The sequence below is a fragment of the Oscarella lobularis genome, chromosome 13 (genome assembly GCF_947507565.1).
Source record: "Oscarella lobularis chromosome 13, ooOscLobu1.1, whole genome shotgun sequence".
NCBI classification, from domain to species: Eukaryota; Metazoa; Porifera; class Homoscleromorpha; order Homosclerophorida; family Oscarellidae; genus Oscarella; species Oscarella lobularis.
The window spans coordinates 72,302-87,975 of record NC_089187.1 but is presented as its reverse complement, the minus strand read 5'-3'; the positions used below and the strand labels follow the sequence as shown (position 1 = coordinate 87,975).

Genomic DNA, 15,674 nt, shown 5'->3' with positions numbered 1-15,674 from the left:
ACGCCCGATGTTCTCCTTCACGTGTTCCGTTAGCGTTGGGAAGAATTTACGCAGTGATGGCAACGAGCGTGAACGTGGAACGCGTGCTCCTGACTGACAACGTCGACGTTTCGTGCAAAGAAGCGCTCGAAGCGGCCGGAATCGGCGTCGAAGTGCGAAACAAGATGACGAAGGACGAACTGCTCTCTCTCGCACCCGTAAACTTCAAAAAACAAAGAGTTTGATCATCGCTTGATAGCATTTCTGCAGGAATTCGACGCTCTCGTCGTGAGATCGGCGACAAAAGTGAGAGAAGATGTTTTGCGAGCTGGAGCGAAGGGAAAACTCAAATTGATTGGACGTGCTGGAACGGGCGTCGACAACGTCGATATCGACACAGCTACACAACTAGGAATTCTTGTTATGAAGTAAGCAGAACGGACTCCCGCTCTAGTACAATTTTTCGCCTTCGCTAACCTCCTCACCATTAGTAGAAAATCTTACCTCCTCACCAGTAACGAAACCAGAGTCTACCCCTACAGAAAGCTGTAGGGGTAACGAAACCAAAGTAATCTACCTATACAGAAAGCTGTATAGGTAACGAAACTGAACAGTCTACCCCTACAGAAAGCTGTAGGGGTCTACCCCTACAGAAAATACAGAAAGCTGTATAGGTTTCGTTAACAGTCTACCTATACAGAAAGCTGTATAGGTAACGAAACCAAAGAATCTGCCTATACAGAAAGCTGTATAGGTTTCGTTAACAGTCTACCTATACAGAAAGCTGTATAGGTAACGAAACCAAAGAATCTACCTATACAGAAAGCTGTATAGGTAACGAAACCAAAGAATCTGCCTATACAGAAAGCTGTATAGGTTTCGTTAACAGTCTACCTATACAGAAAGCTGTATAGGTAACGAAACCAAAGAATCTACCTATACAGAAAGCTGTATAGGTTTCGTTAACAGTCTACCTATACAGAAAGCTGTATAGGTAACGAAACCAAAGAATCTGCCTATACAGAAAGCTGTATAGGTTTCGTTAACAGTCTACCCCTACAGAAAGCTGTATAGGTAACGAAACCAAAGAATCTACCTATACAGAAAGCTGTATAGATTTCGTTAACAGTCTACCTATACAGAAAGCTGTGTGGGTAGTGGTAGAAAATCTTACCTCCTCAGAACGTCTCTCACTTTGTAAAAGCAACAGAGATCTCTGGTACACCAGTTGCCACAGCGTTAACCCAAAGCGCAGCCCCTATTATAAATTTATTCTTCTCTAGAAATCTTTTTTGTGATTACTTTTTTCTGTAGTGCTCCTGGTGGAAATACGTTGAGTGCTGCTGAGCATACCTGTGGTCTTATCATGGCTCTCGCTCGCAATACGGCCGGTGCGGACGCGAGCATGAAATCCGGCGAATGGGATCGCAAGAAATTCATGGGCATCGAAGTCTATGGCAAAACGCTCGCGATTCTCGGCGTTGGACGCATTGGAAAGGAAGTGGCGTTGAGAATGCAGTCGTTTGGCATGAAAACGCTCGGCTACGATCCCATCATTCCCGCCGAAGTGACAAAAGAATTTGGAGTGGATCAAATGAGCCCAGAGGAGCTTTATCCAATCGCTGATTTCATCACCGTTCACACGCCACTCTTGCCGTCAACAAAAGGTAAAAAATAAATAAGTAGATAATTAAATAAGTATGTATATAATTATTTTTTTCAAAGGCATGATAAATGATGACGTTTTTGGACGATGCAAGAAAGGAGTTCGAATTATCAACGCAGCACGCGGTGGAATTGTTGATGAAGACGCTTTGCTTAGAGCACTTCAATCAGGCCAATGTGCAGGTACAAAACAAATAATATTTTATATTATATTTATCTATTTTTTCTCAGGGGCTGGGCTTGATGTTTACGCTGTCGAACCGCCTACAAATACGGGTCTCATTCAGCATCCCCACGTGATTGCGTGTCCCCATATTGGTGCTAGTACGGTGGAGGGACAGCGACGCTGCGGCGGAGATATTGGCCATCAGATAGTGAATCTTACACAGAAAAAGGGTCTCGTTGGAGCCGTAAGAAAAATCATAAAAATTAATAAATAATTTATAATATTTTTTATTAATCATAGATTAATTGTTCGGCTTTGGAAGCGGCTTATCAGCCGGCTCTTCGACCGCTGTTGAATCTGGCTATAGCTCTGGGCAAATTGGCTTCCGTTTCAGAGGGGACAGCTTTTAGTGTATCCGTCCCTGAGGCTCATAAGGGCAGAAATAGCCAATCGTTGGCTGTGGGGGTCCTTACCGGCATTCTATTGCCCTCCAATTCCTCAGTCAATCTCATCAACGCTTCCGGGTTGGCCAAAGCGAAAGGAATGAGCGTCGAAGTGAAAGGGGCGCCCTCTTCTGGCTGTGACGTCACTGTCACTGTCAACGGAGCCGTTTTTAGTGGATGCGCCGTCGGAGGAGAAGCGATTGTCATCAAGGAAGTCTTTGGGCAGCGTGTCGGGGTTCTATTGGCGAAATTCGGTCTTCTTTTCGCCGCTGATAAAGGCGTTTCTGTCGATGCTCTTATGAAAGTCGTTGGGGGCGGCGGAAGTGCCGTTGTTTCCGCGGGTGGAGACGGTCACGTGGTGGGACTGATTCAAGGTGAGTCCGAATTTAGTTCCCAAGTCGTTGAAGGAGTTTCCAAAGTCGGGGGTATTCGTAAAGTGGCTTTGTTACGTTTTGCAGCCTAGATTTGGACTTCGTTGTGACTTCGTTTGCTTTATGAATAAAGTGAGCAGCATGTGAGCCTAAGGGAAATATTCAGACCCCATATGCACAAGGAGTCGCGACCATTTTTTGCAGAAGAGCTTCATCATTCTAGAGAAGGTAAATGAGAATAAAATAATTTCCTTTTTTTTTGATAGCATTTATTATTGAAATAGGAGGACAACACAGACACATGCAAACGACAAAAACAAGGATGACGACGCATCAGCGTTCATATTGTATGGAAACCCGGCAGACCTCACGCGTTTCCTGATTCATCAGGACACGGGTTATTTTTCCACTCTTCATACTTTAATAACCAATCATAATAGGACGCTTTCCACATGGCAAAAGCCTGCTGATAAGTTATATCCGCTGGTAGCGGTGCCGCCGTTGACGGCATTCCCGTTGACGGCATTCCCGTTGACGGCATTCCCGTTGACGGTATTCCTGTCGGTGGCGGGTCCCAAAAAGGAAAAAAGCAACGACTCGTGATTCTTTCATAAGCCCTGCATTCATCATCTGATCTTCGGCAGAAGCATGAATCCAAAACTCCGCCTACGGGATCCTTATAGATGATGTCCGCATACTTTTTGCAGGTGAGCGAGCACGTGTAATCGTAATCGTCATTCAAATGGGGATTGCACGCCATCAAGTAGCGATGTCTCGTCTCATTGCACGTCGAATCGTCGTAGCAAGCGTCGAGGACATCGTTGCATAGTTGAGGTACTTTCCACACGCTGCCAAAACAGTAGAACGATACATAGGAGCCCCGTCGTTGGCAGAAACTATTCCCTGATCCGCACGAACAGCGTCTCATGTAGCTACCGATAGGATTAGCGTCGAGGGCTTCGACAGCTGATAGGCACTCCCGCGAACAGTTTTTCATCGTTCCGTTGATCATTTCCTCGCAATCTCTATTGAATTGGTCTATAAGAGGCGCGCAGGCGGCGTCGTTGCGACACGCACTCTCCGCGTTGTCGCAGAATACCAATGAGTGCCGTTCGTCGGCGGCGAGACACGATGCCTCGATTCCGGCCGCCATTTCGATTTGCATCTCTGTGCATTCTCCGTCATCGGAGTCGCACAGCCACTGGCACGCGGCGCGCGCCGAGAGCTTTGGGAAAGACAAATTACGGAATATGCTAAACTATTGACCTGTTTTGTCCTACCTTTTCCCATTCGCACATCAAGTCGTAGAGCGCTTGTTTGCATATTGGACTGCACGAGTCTTCTTCCCTGGACGGCTCGCACATGTCCGACCAGACTAAACTATACGCTTTATTGCAGGCCGAATCTCCGAGACATTGTGATAGGGTAGCGGAGCACAAGAACTGTGAAACGCTTGACGATGCCGTGAGATTGCACTTGGGAGCAGGTTTGACGTTGAAACAGCGATATTGCAGGTTTCCGTTGAAATTGTAACACCCATCCGGATCATCCCAGTCGTCGCAGTAGCAACCTGAAGCATTGACGGCAAGCGGATGACTCAAAAAGTAACGCAGGGATTCGTTGCACGCCGCTGAACAGCCCGTTTCCGGGTCCGAACTCATGAGTGTATCGTAGCAGAACTCCAAGTAGGAACGATAGAGGGACAAACAGACGGAATTGTTAAAGCAAGGTCGAAGGGCTTCGGAGCATGATGACTGGCCGTGTGCTGAAGCGAGGAGACCAAGGAGAGTCAGAGAGACGAGGAGGTAAAACATTGGTCTGAACGTCGAGAAGGTTCTTTGGGAAGTGAGCAGATGAACCTTGGGTGACTCAGCTTTGTTTGCATTGCATACCTCAAACGAATGCAGACGGGATCAAAGAGGTTCAAACAGGATCAAACGGGATAGCGGCTAGAGGAGGCTGAGATTCAATGATGATCATGGCTAGTGGGGAATTTCTACCGAAAAAAATTGTGAGTAAATCGTGTAATTATTAGAAATACTTTGCTGGGATGAAGCCTGAAGGTCGTTGGAAGTGGAAGTGCGGTTGTTTCCGCTGGAAGAGGGCCGTAGCAAGCAGTCCAGACCGTCCGGTTTTGGCCGGACCACCTTTTCCTGTAATAATAATAATTCCGGGGTTATATTGCCACACGTACCACCACGCGACTGTCTCCACCAGTTACAGGCGGACTTCCCAGTCATTCTACTGAACTAAAGCTGAAATTATTTGCGTACGACACGTCACTATTTCAGCTGCATCGTGATAATTTCACACTATGTAGCCCTGTCGCTTTTGGGAAGCGGGCAGACGAAACAGCAAGCCTCCATTTTAGTTATAAGCGCATTTTTTTGGCGTTCATCGCTTCCATGTTGATCGATCTCGTCAGAAAACAGTCAATTGGATAGCAGAATTGCGTCTGCGCTGTTCATGCGGGCAAATAGACGCAACAGCATTCAAATTGTGCACATTTTAGTCGGTATATTTCCATACACGATTTTACGCTCGTGCAGTACTAAAAAAATTCCTAAATCTGTGCTCTGTCTTCCGTCTTCGTCGCTCGTCGATCTTCGTCGAAGCGGCACGCGTTCGGCGATCGATCTTCGCAAAGAGCGCCGTTTTCCTTCGTCGCGCGACCTAAAAAAGAAATTCTATTAGTCACTGTCAAATAATCGTTGTACGTACCTTTTGATTTGCGTCCGTATTCGCGTTACCCAGGCTACACCGCGGGGAGGTTCGGACGCGTCGTAGCCCAGGGAAGTCTTCGCAAAGCGATGACCCCCTTCCAAAAAGTTTCGGGCGAGTTGCGGGTCCTCGGCCAATCCATTCAGTACCCACCTGGATGAGGATCGGCCCCTAATACCGAAACCCCGGTGCGCTGGTACCAAAGCCTTCGGTATGTCTTCCTGAGAAGAACCGGGCCTTGTGGATTGGAGAGAGGCTGACCGCTGTTTGTAGGAGTCGACAATGAAGACAGTGCAATGGAGGAATCGAAGGCTCCTGGGCTGGATCATCGTCGGTCTAATCGCGTCGTTCGGGTGAGAAAAGTGCCGGCAACCAGACCATAGTTGAACACCCCCTCCAAGCCGTAACCACTCAGCCTAGCGCGGTTCGTGCTTGTTGACGACAATAAGACCTCGAATGATCCGTCTGCCCAGTGCGTAAACCGAGGCCGAAGCCCCCCATCGCCCTGCCTACAGGCTCCGGCACGGAATTAACCGTGGGCCACGCTGAGATCCAACTATCCTCACTTGCCTTCTGCCAAAGCCCCCGAGCCAGTCCTCTCAAGGATGAGACGCGGCGAACCGCGACGCACCCACCCTCAGCCGCAACTGAAGGAAGATCTGTGTGCGCTTCGCTTTTGAACAGCGTAGCCCCACCCAGCGCGCTCATTGGTCGGCTGGGGTCACGTGGGGCTCACCTAGCGCTCTCATTGGTCCGAGAAATGCAGGTGCTAATTTTGACGCGTTTCACTGTCGGCAGCAAAGTCAGCAGTTTATTTTTGGAAAGGAAGTGATGTAAGCTTGTGACGTAATAGAAGCGTCGTCATGACGAACCAAGTTCAAGATGGCGAAGAATGCTTCGTTCTCCGTTCGTACACGTACGTGGACGTTCTTTTTCTCTTCTTCGCGGTTTCGTCTACGCCAGTCAGGGCCAGTCTACGCTATCGGAGCACGTGTAACGCTAACGCACTCTAGAGCTAGCTGCACTTTCCGCCAGTCTTTCCGCCTCGTTCCGCGATGCCTGTGCCGCCGTGCGCGGGTCGTTCTTCCTCAGAAAGACGACGGAATCGACCTTTCATCGATCGAAACGAAGGAGTGACGCCACAGTGAACGAATCGTCGACAGAGAATCGTAGGGGCCCCTCTTGGGAACCGCACAGCCTGACGCTCCAAAGGAGATGCTATCGTACGAAACGTGGTCCAAGAAGCTGTCTTTACAGGAAAGGCATTATCTGAGAGTAAGAAACCAGTGCTAAGTTGTATCTAGCTAAAGCTAAAGTTATGCAGTTGACAGCACTCATTATTGAAACTTGAGGACAACACACACTCTTAGACAACAACAAAGACGACGCAATGTCAGCGTTCAGATTCTATGGAGAGCCAGCCAGCCCAGCCAGCCTCATTCGTTTCCTGATGCATCAGGACATTGATCATTCTGCCATTCTTCATACTTCACTTGCCAATCGTCATAGGACGCTTTCCACGTGGCAAAAGCCTTCTCATAATCTATATCCGCTGGTGATGGTGGTGCGACTGCCGATGGTATCTCCGTTGGTGACGGCGCCGTTGGTGACGACGAATCAAAGCAATTTCCCGTGATTCTTTGATAAGCGATGCATTCCGCATCTGTTATTTGGCAGAAACACGAAGCCAAAGGTCCGCCAACGGGATCAATGAAGATCATCTCCGCATACTTTTTACACGTGTCCGAGCACGTGAAATCATTCTCCTCATTCAAATCGGGACTACACGCCATCAAGTAGCGGTGTCTCGTCTCATTGCACGTCGAATCGTCGTAGCAAGCGTCGAGGACATCGTTGCATAGTTGAGGTACATCCCACGGGCTGCCAAAACAGTAGAACGATATGTAGGAGCCGCGTCGCTGACAGAAACTATTCCCCGATCCGCATGAACAGCGTTTCATGTAGCTACCAATAGGATTAGAGTCGAGGGCCCTGAAAGCCATTAGGCACTCCCACGAACAGTTTTTTGTCTTTCCATTGATCAGTTGCCCGCAAGCTCTATCAAATTCGTTTATAAGAGGCGTGCAGGTGGCGTCGTTGCGACACGCGCTTTCCGCGTTGTCGCAGAATTGCAATGAGTGCCGTTGGTCGTCGGCGAGACACGCCGTCTCGATTCGGTTCGCTAGGGAGATTTGCACGTTTGTGCATTCTTCGTCATCGGAGTCGCACTGGCACGTGGCGCGCTCTGCGACCTTTGGGGAGAGATATGCTAATATTGATCTCTCTATGACGTAGTAGTACTGTACATACCTTTCCCCACTCGCACATGAAGTCGTAGAGTGCTTGTTTACACGTTGGATTGCACCAGCCTCCTAGCCACGGCGAGCCGCACGCGGCCGCTCCCTCCAAGTGAATCTCGCCCTCGTCGTCGCGACGTATTCCCGACCAGAAGAGATGATACGCTTCGGCGCACGCCGAATCGTTGAGACATTGCAATACGAATTTAGGGCAGAAGGAATCAGAGAGCGATGCGGCGAGACTGCACTTGGGAGCGGGTTTGACGTCGAAACAACGATACTGTAGGTTGTCGTTGGGAATGCGACACGTAGCGAGATCTTTGCCACAGTCGCAGCCTGAAACATTGACGGCAAGCGGATGACTCAAAAAGTAAAACAAGGATTCGTTGCACGTCGCTGAACAACCCGTTTCCGGGTCAAAACTCGAGAGCGTGTCGCGGCAGAAGTTGTTAGTGTAGGTGAGATAGCGGGCATAACAGTCGGGATCAGCGAAGCAATGTCTAATAGCTTCAGAGCACAGTTGCTGGCCTTGCGCCGAAACGAGGAGACCAAGGAGAGAGACGAGGAGGTAAAACATGGGTGTGGACGCTGAGAAGGTTCTTCGAGCAGTGAGGAGACGATCCCTGGCTGACTCAGCTTTATTTCAATCCACATCCGCCCCAAAGAATGCAAACAGGATAGAAGCCAGGGAAAGCACCTCAAGGGAAATATTTGAACTTCCCATATTAATTAATGATTTGGGAGACCCTACTGTACCCTAAAGTATGTGTACTCACTGAGAAATCGCGATCACGTGATTGAGTAAATCATGGTATTAGAAATAAGTTGCTGTGATGAAGGTCATTGGAAGTGGGAGTGCGATTGTTTCCGCGCCGTAGCAAGCGGTCCGGACCGTCCGGTTTGGCCGGACCACCTTTTCCTGTAATAATAATTGAAAATACTTCTGTGCCGCCATACGTACCATGACGCGACTGTCCTCCACCAGAGTGGGTCATGGAAATATACAGGTAGACTTCCCAGTCGTTCCACTGTATAGAAACCAAAACTAAAGCTGCAATTATTTACACGCAACACGTTACTATTTCAGCTGCATCATGACGATTTTCACATTATGTACGACTCACCGACGAGCTCTGTCGCTTTTGGAAAGCGGGCAGACGAAACAGCTAGCAAGCCTCCATTTTAGTTATAAACGCATTTCTTTGGCGTTAATCGCTTCCATGTCGATCAATCCCGTCAGAAAACCGTCAATTGGATCGCAGAATTGCGTCTGCGCTGTCTATGTGGGCAAATATACGCAACAGCATTTTAGTCGCATTATATATTTCCATACACGTACAGCGATTTTACGCTTGTGCAGTACTAAAAACATTCCTAAATCTGTGCTCTGTCTTCCGTCTTCGTCGCTCGTCGATCTTCGTCGAAGCGGCGCGCGTTCGGCGATCAAGTCTTCGAAAAGAGCGCCATTTTCCTTCGTCGCGCGACCTAAAAAAGAAATCGTCACAATCGCTCATAAACCAATCACACACACAGGTGCCTTTATGACATCACATTCATTGTGATGTCATACTCTCCCGTATATTCAACAAAATGCTACCAAAAAGGTGACGTCACAGTAGGTAGTAACCCCGGATTGTGTTCAATAGTTTGCAGCATTAGATATAACAGTATTAATTAATTAAATTAATTAATGATTTAGGAAACCCTATCCTAAATTATGTAGCTTCTGAGATGCAATGATCAGTTAGAGAAATCGTGATCACGTGATTGAGTAAATCATGTATTTATTAGGAATCAGTTCAAAGCAACTGAAGTTTCTGAAAAAAAACCACCTGTTCTTGCTTGACTTGTACCTTAAGTTAATTAACCGTTTGCTTATCCAAAGCGACGTCGACCGGCACTTTCCGCCTCGTTCCGCGATGCCTGAAAGATGACGGAATCGACCTTTCATCGATCGAAACGAAGGAGTGACGTCACAGCGAACGAATCGTCGACAGAGAATCGTAGGGGCCCCTCTTGGGGGAACCGCACAGCCTTGACGCTCCAAAGGAGATGCTATAGTACGGAACATGGTCCAAGAGAGGAAAGAGAGTAAGAACTAATGCTAAAGTTGCATCTAGCTAAAGCTAAAGTTATGCAGTTGACAACACTCATCATTGAAACTTGAGGACAACACACACACACAGACACTTAGACAACAAAAAGAAATCAAAGACGACGCAATGTCAGCGTTCAGGTTGTATGGAGAGCCATCCGGCCAGCCTCACGATCCATCGGGACACTGATCCTTCTGCCATTCTTCATACTTCACTTGCCAATCATCATAGGACGCTTTCCACGTGGCAAAAGCCTTCTCATAATCTATATTCGCCGGTGATGGTGGTGCGACTGTCGACGGTATCTTCGTTGGTGACGGCGCCGTTGGTGAATCAAAGCAATTTCCCGTGATTCTTTCATAGGCGAGACATTCTTCATCTGTTATTTGGCAGAAGCACGAATTCAAAACGCTGCCAACGGGATCCCTAAGTATCATCTCGGCATACTTTTTGCAGGTGGGCGAGCACGTATAATCGTAATCGTCATTCAAATTGGGATTGCACGCCATCAAGTAGCGATGTCTCGTCTCATTGCACGTTGAATCGTCGTAGCAGGCGTCGAGGACATCGTTGCATAGTTGAGGTACATCCCACGGGCTGCCAAAACAGTAGAACGATATGTAGGAGGCGCGTCGCTGACAGAAACTATTCCCCGATCCGCACGAACAGCGTCCCATGTAGCTACCGATAGGATTAGCGTCGAGAGCCCCGAAAGCCGTTAGGCACTCCCACGAACAGTTTTTTGTCCTTCCATTGATCAGTTCCCCGCAAGCCTTTTCGGATTCATTTATGAGAGGCGCGCAAACGGGGTCGTCGCGACACGCGCTCTCCGCGTTGTCGCAGAATAGCAATGAGTGCCGTTCGTCGTCGGCGAGACACGCCGTCTCGATTCGGTTCGCTAAAGAGATTTGCGTGTTTGTGCATTCTTCGTCATCGGAGTCGCACTGACATGTGGCGCGCTCTGCGACCTTTGGGGACAGATATGCACTATTATTTAATAACCTGTCTCTACGTAATTACGTACCTTTCCCCATTCGCACATGAAGTCGTAGAGTGCCTGCTTGCACGTTGGATTGCACCAGCCTCCTTGCCACGGCGAGCCGCAGGCGGCCGCTCCCCCTTCCAAGTGAATCTCGCCCTCGTCGTCGCGACGTATTCCCGACCAGAAGAGACGATACGCTTCGGCGCAGGCCGAATCGTTGAGACATTGCGATACGAAAGAAGGGCAGAAGGAATCGGAGATCCCCCACGATGCCGCGAGACTGCACTTGGGAGCGGGTTTGACGTCGAAACAACGATACTGTACGTTGTCGTTGGGAATGCGACACGCAGCGAGATCTTCGCCACAGTCGCAGCCTGAAGCATTGACGGCAAGCGGATGACTCAAAAAGTAAAGCAAGGATTCGTTGCACGTCGCTGAACAACCCGTTTCCGGGTCCAAACTCAAGCGCGTATCGCTGCAGAGGTTGGTGTAGGTGATATAGCGGGTATAACAGTCGGAATCAGCAAAGCAAGGTCCAACAGCTTCAGAGCACAGTTGCTGATGCTGGTGGCCTTGGGCCGAAGCGAGGAGACCAAGGAGAGAGACGATGAGGTAAAACATGGGTGCGGATGCTGAGAAGGTTCTTCAAGAAGTGAGGAGACGATCCCCGGCTGACTCAGCTTTATTGTGTAGTGCATCCCCCGAAAGAATGCAAACAGGATGAAAGCCAGGGTTCAGGGGAGAAATATTTGAACCGCTATCTTAAATTAATTAATTAATGATTTAGGAAACCCTATCCTAAATTATGTGGCTACTGAGATGCAATGATCAGATGATCAGTTAGAGAAATCGCGATCACGTGATTGAGTAAATCATGTATTTATTAGGAACCACCTGTTCTTGCTTAGGCTCGAGGGTCCAGCCTGTTGTTGGGCAGCGCGGAACGCGCGCTAGCACAACACAGGCTGGACCCTCGAGCCTAGTTCTTGCTCGACTTGTGCTTTAAATTAGGAGGAGACCACATGAGAGGGATTCGAGATAAGTGATCAAGCTCACTACCTTTGCTCCAGCTTCTGTTTCACTTCTCGAACGGCTTTTCTCTTCTTCGGCGAACGACCGGCACTTTCCGCCTCGTTCCGCGATGCCTGTGCCGCCGTGCGCGGGTCGTTCTTCCTCAAAAAGACGACGGAATCGACCTTTCATCGATCGAAACGAAGGAGTGACGTCACAGCGAACGAATCGTCGACAGGGAATCGTAGGGGCCCCTCTTGGGGAAACCGCACAGCCTTGACGCTCCAAAGGGGATGCTATCGTACGGAACATGGTCCAAGAGAGGAAAGAGAGTAAGAAACCAATGCTAAAGTTGCATCTAGCTAAAGCTGCAGGTGACAACACTCATCATTGAAACTTGAGGACAACACTTAGACAACAAAAAGAAATCAAAGACGACGCAATGTCAGCGTTCAGATTCTATGGAGAGCCAGCCTCATTCGTTTCCTGATTCATCAGGACACTGATCATTCTGCCACTCATCATACTTCACTTGCCAATCATCATAGGACTCTTGCCACTTGGCAAAAGCCTTCTCATAATCTGTATCCGGTGGTGGTGGGGGCGTTGGCGTCGTTGGTACCTCAAAGCAATTTCCCGTGATTTTTTCATACGCGAGACATTCTTCATCTGTTATTTGACAGAAGCACGAATTCAAAACGCCACCAACGGGATCCTTAAAGATCATCTCCGCATACTTCTTACACGTGTCCGAGCACGTGAAATCGTTCTCCTCATTCAAATCGGGACTACACGCCGTCAAGTAGCGATGCCTCGTCTCATTGCACGTCGAATCATCATAGCAAGCGTCAAGAACATCGTCGCATAGTTGAGGTACGCCCCACAGGGCGCCGAAACAGTAGACCGATATATAGGAACCGCGTCGCTGACAGAAACTATTCCCTGATCCGCACGAACAGCGTTCCATGTAGCGACCGATAGGATTAGTGAAGAGGGCCCCGAAAGCATGTCGGCACTCATCTGAACAGTTTTTCGACCTTCCGTCGATCACTTCCCCGCACGCCTTTTGGGATTCATCTAGGAGAGGCGCGCAAACGGAGTCGTTGCGACACGCGCTCTCCGCGTTGTCGCAGAATTGCAATGAGTGCCGTTCGTCGTCGGCGAGACACGCCGTCTCGATTCGGTTCGCTAGGGAGATTTGCACGTTTGTGCATTCTTCGTCATCGGAGTCGCATTGGCACGTGGCGGGCTCTGCGATCTTTTGGGGAAAAGACAAACTATCGTATGTGCTAAAATGTTGACCTGTCTAGTCTACATACCTTTCCCCATTCGCACATGAAGTCGTAGAGTGCTTGCTTGCACGTTGGATTGCACCAGCCTCCTAGCCACGGCGATCCGCACGCGGCCGTTCCCTCCAAGTGAATCTCGCCCTCGTCGTCGCGACGTATTCCGGACCAGAAGACGTGATACGCTTCGGCGCATGCCGAATCGTTGAGACATTGCGATACGAATTTGGGGCAGAAGGAATCGGAGAGTGATGTCGTGAGATTGCACTTGGGAGCGGGCTTGACGTCAAAACAACGATACTCCAAGTTATCTTGGGGAATGAGACACGTAGCGAGATCTTCGCCACAGTCGCAGTTCGAAACGTTGACAGCAAGCGGATGACTCAAAAAATGAAACAAGGATTCGTTGCACGCCGCTGAGCAGCCCGCTTCCGGGTCAAAACTGCCGAGCGTATCGCGGCAGAAACTGTTAGTGTAGGCGAGATAGCGGGCGTAACAGACGGGATCAGCGAAGCAAGGCCCAACAGCTTCGGAGCAAAGATGCTGATGCTGGTGGCCTTGGGCCGAAGCGAGGAGACCAAGGAGAGAGACGAAGAGATAAAGCATGGGTGTGGACGCTGAGAAAGTTCTTCAGACAGTGAGGAGATGATCCCTGGCTGACTCAGCTTTATTGTAATGCAACTCCCGAAAGAATGTAAACAGGATGGAAGCCAAGGGAAAGCACCTCAGGGGGAATTATTTAATCCAGGGACGAAATATATGATGAGAGATTATGAGAGACCCTAGGCTTTAGTGATGATGGATGGTCAGTGCAAAAAATCGTGATCACGTGATTGAGTAAATCATTTATTTATTAGGAATCAGTTCAAAGTGACTAGAACCTCAGTTTCTGAAAAAACCACCTGTTCTTGCCCGACTTGTACCTTAGGAGGAGAAGGAGACACGACATGAGAGAGAGAATTCGAGATACAAAAGTGACCACGCCCCCTACCTTTCCTCCAGCTTCTGTTTCACTTCTCGAACGGCTTTTCTCTTCTTCGTTGGCTCGGCGAACGCGTCCTTGTTAACCGTTTGCTTATCCAAAGCGACGTCGACCGAATATCTGGAAGGGAAGGTCGACGAAGCGGAATTGGCGGCGATTTTTCGTTTTTACCTTGTTGGCATCAAATGGTTGTAGTTGTAGACGCGAATGAACGGCTTGATCTTCGATCGTTTCGCCGATTTCTTCTTTCCCATCTTTCGCGTGACTTTGAGCGGGTAGCGATTGATTCCCGCGACGAGTGCGTGTCCGTACGGTCGACGCTGGTCACCGTCGTCTTGGTTCTTCACTATGACCGCCTTTTTGCCGGCGTAGCGGCCCGCGAGCACTAAAACTACTCGGCCGGACTTTAGAAACTTTCCCATGGCTACTGGAAATCGGTAGACGATAGAGATGCGGTGAAGGATGAGTCGAGAAAAGCCAGATCACGTCGGCCTAATCTCCACGTCCTAAATCCTAAAGGAACACGCATGCACTTCATGACGCAGTCGAAAAGGTCCGGATATTCGACGTCACACACACAGATGCTACGTTTCTCGACACGAATCTCATGGATTCCGACGTACTAACGAGCCTCAAATTACTGACAATCGGCGACAGTGGCACGGGAAAGTCGAGGTATGTAGAAAAAGGGGCGTATTCTCGCTCGCTCACCGCGTTATCGATGTTCGTAGCCTCATCGTTCGCTTCGCCGAAGACAAATTCGATCCCGACATATCGTCAACAATAGGTGAGACGAAAAAAAGGAAAGAAAAAGACCCATTATCGTATTTCCACGAAGGGGTCGACTTCAAAACGAAAATTCTGACCGTTCACGGAAACTCCGTCAAACTATCGCTATGGGTACAACACATAGCAATAAAATAGCTACAATTTAGATATATATGGTAAAGGACACTGCCGGTCAAGAACGATTTCGCACACTAACTCCAGCCTATTATAGAGGAGCTCATGGCGTTGTTCTAGGTACCATCAACATTTTATATTAATTTTTTATATATTTATTTTGGATTTAGTGTATGACTGCACTCGAAGGGAGTCGTTTACTAATTTGTCTGTGTGGCTAAGTGAAGTGGATACGTATGCAACTCGGAATGATATTGTTAAGATGTTAGTTGGGAATAAGATAGATAAAGTAAGATATAGTATACTTATGTATTTAATTAATAAGTATGTTGTGTAGGGAAATCGGTGCGTTAGTAGAGCGGAAGGAGAACGATTTGCTCGAAAACACGCAATGTTGTTCATCGAAGCAAGGTACATAATTAGAAAAAAATTCAATTTCTTGTTTTATTGGGAGATCTTTTAGTGCCAAAACGCGTGACGGAGTTCAAACAGCTTTCGAAGAGCTCGTCGAAAAAGCAAAGACAAAAAATTATTATTATAAGTATTATTAATTATTATTGTTATAGATAATTGAAACGCCTGGGTTGTGGGAGACAAATTCAAAGCAGCAGAAGCAGCAGAGTGGCGTGGATCTTTCAAGCAATTCTTCAGGTTCCTCCTATTGTTCCTATTGTTCCGTACTGTAGAAAAAAATTGTTTTGGGGTATTTTTTGAACTGAAGTCCTGCTAGTATCAATTTATTAATTCTATGACGTTAATTTTGCCGCTTTCC

The 15,674-nt window shown here is 48.3% G+C and overlaps 7 protein-coding genes across 8 annotated transcripts; 2 read left to right on the top strand and 5 right to left on the bottom strand.

Annotated features, from left to right (window-relative positions):
* The first annotated feature begins 9 nt into the window (after positions 1-9).
* LOC136194997 (D-3-phosphoglycerate dehydrogenase-like) lies at positions 10-2,797 on the top strand. The gene is made up of 6 exons (XM_065984264.1): positions 10-197; positions 250-407; positions 1,294-1,646; positions 1,705-1,827; positions 1,876-2,054; positions 2,111-2,797. The coding sequence occupies exons 1-6, from the start codon at positions 57-59 to the stop codon at positions 2,714-2,716; spliced, it is 1,560 nt and encodes a 519-aa protein (XP_065840336.1). The 5' UTR covers positions 10-56; the 3' UTR covers positions 2,717-2,797.
* Positions 2,798-2,888: 91 nt separating this feature from the next.
* On the bottom strand, positions 2,889-4,506 carry LOC136194998 (uncharacterized). The gene is made up of 2 exons (XM_065984265.1): positions 3,905-4,506; positions 2,889-3,849 (listed from the first exon to the last, which is right to left on the bottom strand). The coding sequence occupies exons 1-2, from the start codon at positions 4,436-4,438 to the stop codon at positions 2,992-2,994; spliced, it is 1,392 nt and encodes a 463-aa protein (XP_065840337.1). The 5' UTR covers positions 4,439-4,506; the 3' UTR covers positions 2,889-2,991.
* Positions 4,507-6,661: 2,155 nt separating this feature from the next.
* LOC136194610 (uncharacterized) lies at positions 6,662-8,253 on the bottom strand. The gene is made up of 2 exons (XM_065983796.1): positions 7,656-8,253; positions 6,662-7,597 (listed from the first exon to the last, which is right to left on the bottom strand). The coding sequence occupies exons 1-2, from the start codon at positions 8,217-8,219 to the stop codon at positions 6,782-6,784; spliced, it is 1,380 nt and encodes a 459-aa protein (XP_065839868.1). The 5' UTR covers positions 8,220-8,253; the 3' UTR covers positions 6,662-6,781.
* A 1,562-nt stretch (positions 8,254-9,815) lies between these two features.
* On the bottom strand, positions 9,816-11,581 carry LOC136194600 (uncharacterized). The gene is made up of 2 exons (XM_065983784.1): positions 10,763-11,581; positions 9,816-10,706 (listed from the first exon to the last, which is right to left on the bottom strand). The coding sequence occupies exons 1-2, from the start codon at positions 11,339-11,341 to the stop codon at positions 9,906-9,908; spliced, it is 1,380 nt and encodes a 459-aa protein (XP_065839856.1). The 5' UTR covers positions 11,342-11,581; the 3' UTR covers positions 9,816-9,905.
* Positions 11,582-12,100: 519 nt separating this feature from the next.
* On the bottom strand, positions 12,101-13,666 carry LOC136194601 (uncharacterized). Its single transcript, XM_065983785.1, has 2 exons — positions 13,051-13,666; positions 12,101-12,989 (listed from the first exon to the last, which is right to left on the bottom strand). The coding sequence occupies exons 1-2, from the start codon at positions 13,621-13,623 to the stop codon at positions 12,207-12,209; spliced, it is 1,356 nt and encodes a 451-aa protein (XP_065839857.1). The 5' UTR covers positions 13,624-13,666; the 3' UTR covers positions 12,101-12,206.
* Positions 13,667-13,847: 181 nt separating this feature from the next.
* LOC136194609 (large ribosomal subunit protein eL27-like) lies at positions 13,848-14,524 on the bottom strand. The gene is made up of 3 exons (XM_065983794.1): positions 14,171-14,524; positions 14,009-14,119; positions 13,848-13,940 (listed from the first exon to the last, which is right to left on the bottom strand). Exons 1-3 carry the CDS (start codon positions 14,419-14,421, stop codon positions 13,892-13,894), a joined length of 411 nt encoding a protein of 136 aa, XP_065839866.1. The 5' UTR covers positions 14,422-14,524; the 3' UTR covers positions 13,848-13,891.
* Positions 14,525-14,536: 12 nt separating this feature from the next.
* Positions 14,537-15,668, top strand: LOC136194608 (ras-related protein Rab-18-like). Of its 2 annotated transcripts, XM_065983793.1 has the most exons (8): positions 14,537-14,674; positions 14,731-14,786; positions 14,838-14,899; positions 14,950-15,022; positions 15,073-15,191; positions 15,240-15,313; positions 15,366-15,417; positions 15,469-15,668. In XM_065983793.1, exons 1-8 carry the CDS (start codon positions 14,607-14,609, stop codon positions 15,586-15,588), a joined length of 624 nt encoding a protein of 207 aa, XP_065839865.1. In that variant the 5' UTR covers positions 14,537-14,606; the 3' UTR covers positions 15,589-15,668. The 2 variants fall into 2 exon arrangements, with proteins under 2 accessions (XP_065839865.1, XP_065839864.1); XM_065983792.1 differs by having other exon boundaries at positions 14,731-14,899.
* Positions 15,669-15,674: the final 6 nt, after the last annotated feature.